A 6,643-nucleotide genomic window follows, 5' to 3' on the forward strand; every position below is an offset into this window, starting at 1 on the left:
GTCCCTGCCTCGCGCCGGGCAGCGGCAAGGGGCCCCGAGCGGCGCTGCCGCCGGGCCCGCAGCCCGCCCGTGCCCCGCCAGAAGCGGTGGCGACGGGCACAGGGGCTGCCCGAGCGCTGCGTCCTCCCCYGCGCCCGGGGCGTAGCTCCAGCCGGCTGCGGCGACAGCGGTGGGGCTGCGGCGCTCTGCTCACCTCCGTAGTACTGCCGTGGAAAAGTTAACGTTACAGAGGAACCAGTGCCTGTTTAATGTTTCAGCTCATTTTCCTCAACACAGAGACCATGATTTCGGATGGTGAGGGGGTGAGGTTTGCTAGGGACACGCCACCTGGCTACTGCTTAACGCAGGCAGCAGGACTGCGCCAAGCGCTGGTGGTTGCTGCCCTGCTGCTGCTGGCCTCCCCCTGGCCTTGGCCTCCCCTGGTAGCCCCCTGCTGCTGTTGGATCCCCCATGGCCTTGGTCTCTCCTGGTGGCCCCTGCTGCTGGCCTCCCCCTGRCCTTGGCCTCCCCTGGTGCCACGGGCGGCAGGGCCTCCTGTGGCAGCTCCGCACAAGGCAGCTTGGGAGCCGGMAGGTTGCAGCTCTGCACAGCAAGGCCCTCTCTCGATCTGTGTCCTTCAGTGGTTTCACCTCCTTAGCTGGCCTGTAGTGTGGAGCTTCCAGCTCCTGGAGCAGGAAAGCGGGTCACCCTTATCTGAGATACTGCCTCATCTCCCCGTAGCAGCCGTCTGGTGCAGCGTTAAGCACAAGCACTGAATAAAACCRATTCCTTCTCTTTTCTGTTCTCTCCTTTTCCAGAAGCAGCGCGAAGCTGGTAGCGCCATTGGGATGCTTGGTCTCTAGGCAAAAGCACACGCTTCCTGACCTGCCCTATGACTATGGGGCACTCGAACCTCACATTAATGCGGAAATCATGCAGTTGCACCACAGCAAGCACCAYGCTACCTACGTCAATAACCTGAATGTTGCAGAGGAGAAATACAAAGAGGCGCTCGCAAAAGGTTTGTGTAGTCACAGCGAAGAGATGAAAGGGAAGCTAGTCAAGTTACATGCCATTGAAAAACAGGTCAACTTTTCTTTCTAGGGGAAATTGTTTTAAAAGAAGYTTTTTTCATCTCATTTAAATTTGTGCTTCTCTGTTTTTTTCCTTTTTTTAACAAAATGTTTTAAGGAGAAGGTTGTTATTGTGAGCTTCAGTAGTGATAATATTTAGGACTTAGCTGCAGCTGAAGCAATGAATTCTGCCCTCTTTACTAACGTAAGAAGAAACTTGAAGAAACTCCAGTGATTGCTGTGGATTTCATCTGTGTTTGCAGAAGTAACTGGAACCAAAGACAAGTCAGTAGGAAGGTGCAGTCATTTTGCTGAACAACTTTGTAATGAAAGTATATTAACAAAATCATGTGAAGCAAAACTTTTTAATTGTGTGCCTTCATACCAGATGTTTGGCTGATGCTTTGTTGAGCATCTGTTTTTGTTTCTCTGGGTATGATTGCGACTGAAGGTACAAAGAATGCACATTAGTAACTCCTCATTTTGACTCATAGGTATGTTTCTGAATGGAAAAAAAATGAAGCTATTTTGCATACAAAGCAGCGGTGCTAAAGCAGTGGAACCCTTTAGAGATGTRAGGCACCAGGGTATTCTATAGGGAACGTGACTTGTGGAGGGGACGAAGCACGGGCTGTCTGGTCTTAGGTGACATAAGGGTACCTGTATGCAGAGCTGGAAGCAAGGGTTGGGATTACATGTCATCTACTCGTACAGTCCCTGGAAACTTCTCGGTGCAGTTGTGGTCTTCGTTTTTCTCTTGAAGTTAAAAGTCTGCCTGGCCTGAGGAGAGAGGGAGAGTTTGCCAGTGTCCAGCAGGCGTATTTGGAGGAGAGGTTTCTGGTGCAAAGTTCTGAGCGAGGGGGGCATTTTGCTCATAGATATACTTGCTGTATTCATTGACCTCTTCTGGATCACAGTCTGTTTGCCCTGTAAATATTTTAAGTTTAAAAAGTCCTAACTCACGAATCAATAGCACTAACGGGCAAGCAGTGGTGGTGTTCTGTAGTACTAACACCAGGAAGCTTATGGGTGCTGCTCCTTGAAACATTTTGGTCATCTAGTTGCTTTATCCCACTATGGGGTGGCAGTACAATCTTATATACCTCATGATAGGCACAATACTGGGACACCGCATACTGTTAAGATGGGATAAACAAAGGTAGTTTGAAATCTCTCCTGTGGTTTGTGGCAGTCACTATTTAAAATAGGGATAACAACATAGTTTTTGTTTTTTGTATAGACATTTTACAGGCTTGTAAGATCTAGCAGATTTAGGAGAGTGGTGGGTGTCTAGCTGTTACTTAGCTGTTAGTGTGGCAATGTTGTTTTTATTATTACTTTAATGTTATTTTTAACATTCTGCRTCTTTAGGTGATGTTACAGCTCAAGTGTCTCTTCAGCCTGCACTTAAGTTCAATGGTGGGGGCCATATCAATCACACCATCTTCTGGACAAACCTTTCTCCTAATGGAGGAGGAGAGCCTAAAGGTTAGTGCTTTTTACTGAGGTTTATTGAGTCAGTTTTAATTGACTGATTTTTATTGAATATTTCTCTCTTTGGAAATATCAAAGGGATCTTCATTTTTCAGAGTTAATTTTGAGGTGAAAGGCAAAATATGAAAATATTCCTGTGCTAAATATTTTTAGTTTTTAACATTGACTCTCTGTACACTGCAAAATAGTTKTCTGTTGCTGTAAGTTGTCCTCTCTATACTCGTAAGAAAAAATAGCTACCCAGAGCTGTGCTGAGAAAGGTGTGACCTACATGTGCTCAGCTCACGTGGAGATCCAGAGCTCGTGAAGTGCCCAGGGGATGGAGTTGCATTAAGTGGCCACTCGCTGCAGTCTGTTCCAGCCRTCAGTGTGTGGTTTGGGACATGAGCTTGGAGCCCTCTGCACTTGGCAGCCTGAGGGCTGACCCGGCCGAGTGAGAGACCTGCAGCTGAGGGTTCCTCTCAGATCTCTGCTGCCCAATCCCTGCTGACCGGGAAGTGATGTGTGTGTGTTGGTGGAACTTCCCAGGAACAAGTATTTTCATGGAGTTTGGGGCAGTTAATCACCCAGAAGTGTCATAGTTGTTACTGCAAGAAGAGGAACTCTTTCATTCTTAGGCTAATCAGGTCAAGAGTAGCTGTGCTAATAGTTTGGCCTAGAATCATCCCGCTGCTGTTCTACAGTCTAATCCAATAGCAGCAGAAACATCTGAGGTATTGTGTGAACGAGCAAATCTGACTTTGGCAGAGATCGTYTGCTAAGGTGATAATATAAAAATGAAGTCATGACACATTGCAAAGACTTTATGCTTTGTTCTGAGCAGTCATAAGCTTTCTGTCAATAAAGAAGCCAGTGAGTCTAAAATAACTCCTTTTGGTTTGAACTGAATTATCTAAGGCTTTTGCTGGAAACCTGCTAAAGCCTGTCTGAAAAGCACTGGCAACAATCACCAGGAGATTGACTTTCAAAATCTTTGTCTGAGGATTGGAGGAATAAAGAATGAGTTGCATGCTTCAGCATAGCACTCTGTGAAGAATTCTTGCATTGTAAGACACACGGCTAACTAGCAGCACAGACACCCTCAGCTCTAACATAAACATTGATGTAGCTGGAAAGCAAAAGTGTGCTAGGATGCRGGGGAGAGAAGATGGTCTGAAAGACTCTGCGCATTCCCTGAAATGGATTTGAAGGACACCCAAATACTGCTTCGCACTGAGACAAAGAAACCCCGGACATTCTGATTTGCCCCTCTAGGTATACAGGTCATATTCACTTTCTTGCCTTTTTTTTTACCCCTAGACCTYCTCTGTGGTGTTCCTTTGTCTTACAGGCAGGAATGTAAACTCCCGAGTGTCCTGCTGATAGCACTGTGGTGGTGTCTCCGATAACGACATCCTTGATTACCGCCCTAAAGTCTTTCCTGTTTTCTTGCTCTGATAAGCACATCAGGACAGAACTGTTAGTTAATGATACGACTACCCTGTCTGGAGACTTCCTTCCCACAGATGCCCAATGCTTCTACCTCTCTTTATCTGCAGGTGATGTTTGGCAATGGAAGAAGGTCAAGTAGCCGGTGTTCTCTGATGTCTTGTCTATTATTTTGTTTTTTAAAGGCGAATTGATGGAAGCCATCAAACGGGACTTCGGTTCCTTTGCGAACTTCAAGGAGAAGCTGACAGCTGTATCAGTTGGTGTCCAGGGATCAGGTTGGGGATGGCTTGGCTATAACAAGGAGCAGGGGCGCCTACAAATTGCAGCCTGTGCAAATCAAGACCCTCTGCAAGGAACAACAGGTCAGGTTTCTCCCTTTCCCTGACCTTCTGTCTTTGAAGATTTCAGAGACAAATGTGTCTGATTCAAAAGGCCCTTTCAGATAACTGATGATAAAAAAAAAAAAATCACTGTATAGCTCACTAGAGCTATCTGAATATCTTTCTAGCAAAAAAAGGAAAAACAAGTTGTGCTTTCAAAACAGCATTTGCAAAGAAGGGCTTACAAATCATGCAGAGAGCAGGGATAACTGTCTAGTCAAAGAGAAGATAGATGAGGTGTATTGTGGAAGCTGTCTAAGGCAGTAGTTTTAGCTGAGGTTCTTTCAAACTCTACACCTGTGCAGCTTACCTGTGAGGAGTTTTGGGAAGTTTAAGCTTCCTTCCCTTAAATTGTTTCCTCTGATAGAGGAGCTCTTCATAGAACTGTTTCCATAGGCCAGACAACAGGAGAGAAGAAGGTGTGTTTAACTCTTCTTGTTTTGAAGTGGGCTAAACTTAGAATGGTAGGCTTATAACATGCTTCCTTTGGCRGCTAAACAGTTAAATGGAGATAATTCTTACGTCTGAGCAAACAGAATATTGCTGGCCATTCTCTTTAAAAGATTTTTTTCTTTCAGTCAAGTCACATATGCTGATGGCAGGGCAGTGAGAATCCTGTCCTTGGTGACAGATATCTTTAAAACACGCTCCATGGAGTTCATAGAGAGTGCCCAGGGATACCATGTATTATTCAGATCTATTGTCAATATCTATAGCAGTCCATGAATAGCTTATTTACAAACTTAGAAAATTTATCCTTTTTTTTTTTTTTTCTTTTAATAGGTCTTATTCCTTTGCTAGGAATTGATGTATGGGAACATGCTTATTATCTTCAGTACAAAAATGTTCGACCTGATTACCTGAAAGCCATCTGGAATGTGATCAACTGGGAGAATATATCTTCAAGATACGCGTCCTGCAAAAAGTAGAGTGGGATTCTTGTGCAGACTACTGAAATGGCCTCACTTCTGCTTTAACACCACTCTTGTAGTAGTGTTTGTGGCTTACAAATGAATTGCTCCACTGCAGAAAATACTTAGCTCATCCAGCAAAAGCATTTCATAATCAAGCRAAGTGTGTGCCTGTCTGTTTGAGAGGGATATTGACTTAGATTTTTGAAGCTTTAAACTTGTGCGACAGAGATACTTCAGGTAATCTTTTCCACTGCCTATAGAAACATAACTGACCTTTCTCAAGGTTAATGAGGTAATGGGTTTCCTTGTTGCACTTAAATATCTAAGTAGAAACATGTACTTGATGTTGCTATAATCAAATAAAACTCAGAAGAAGAATCTTACTTCACTGTTTAAAACTGGCTATTTTTGTTCATAGTTGGTCCGGTTGCTTGTTTTACAGGTGGCTGGAGAGTAGCTTTTCTGATTTGATATATTACAAGAACGTTCCTACATGTAAATGTGGATGTAAGAGAAGGGGGGTATTGCAGTGCCTTCTGAACAGACTTGACTGCCTTCTGTTATCAGAAGAATTCATGTTTTGGACACTCCCCTCTCCTGGACCCATTACACGAAATCTTCATTTTTTTTTTTGCACCGACCCACAAACTTTTGAAGTGCTGCTTTGAGAGAGACATTACAGCGTCCTGGGAACTTAGTGACAGAATGCAGTACTCATTGCATGGTAGTCGTAAGCACATCTTAAAACACACTTAAGCTTTAGAAGCTGATGAGGTGCAACCTTCCAGTATAAATTGCCCCTGCTTTGCTTTGTTTCTGAAGCAGTTACAAATTATACTTAATGCTTGAGGCAGAATGAAATGCTTGAAAAGTGGAAAAGTTAGTGTTTTGTTTACTCTGCTACTTCTATCTTAAATATTTCAGACTGGGTGGTCCGGAGCTTACACAATGCCTTGTACGTAAGTTACCTTGGGCTTGCTCAGTATGTGACTTTAAACACAGATGGATTCTGCAAGGAACAAGGGAACGACTTCATACTTCAGAATTGCAGTCCAGTACTGTAAGGTTAAGGGGAGAACTGTTTTTTAATACGGGAAATAAGTGCATTTCATCAGGTGATGCAGGAGAACTACTACCAGGTAATCTCATGGTCTCTATCCAAAATTTTAACTAGTGAGATGTGTCTGTTGCAAATAGAAGTGAGTTGCATATGATGAATGACTACGTGAAAATAGTTAAAAAAAAAAAAAAAAAAAAAAAAACCAGCCCGCATGAAAATTCTGTGGATCCAAGCTCCCCAAATTAGAAGCAATCGTCAGTACCTCCCGCCTTGAGACGGCAATATACCCTGCCATTAAAGCAGAGGGGAGAA

The 6,643-nt window shown here is 44.0% G+C and overlaps 1 protein-coding gene across 1 annotated transcript; it reads left to right on the forward strand.

The window, feature by feature from the left end:
- Positions 1–798: 798 nt before the first annotated feature.
- On the forward strand, positions 799–5,570 carry SOD2 (superoxide dismutase 2). Its single transcript, XM_026044711.1, has 4 exons — positions 799–1,000; positions 2,424–2,540; positions 4,160–4,339; positions 5,141–5,570. The coding sequence occupies exons 1-4, from the start codon at positions 913–915 to the stop codon at positions 5,284–5,286; spliced, it is 531 nt and encodes a 176-aa protein (XP_025900496.1). The 5' UTR covers positions 799–912; the 3' UTR covers positions 5,287–5,570.
- The last annotated feature ends 1,073 nt before the right edge of the window (positions 5,571–6,643 follow it).

This window comes from Nothoprocta perdicaria, unplaced genomic scaffold (genome assembly GCF_003342845.1).
Source record: "Nothoprocta perdicaria isolate Ctin4 unplaced genomic scaffold, notPer1 scaffold_38, whole genome shotgun sequence".
NCBI classification, from domain to species: domain Eukaryota; kingdom Metazoa; phylum Chordata; class Aves; order Tinamiformes; family Tinamidae; genus Nothoprocta; species Nothoprocta perdicaria.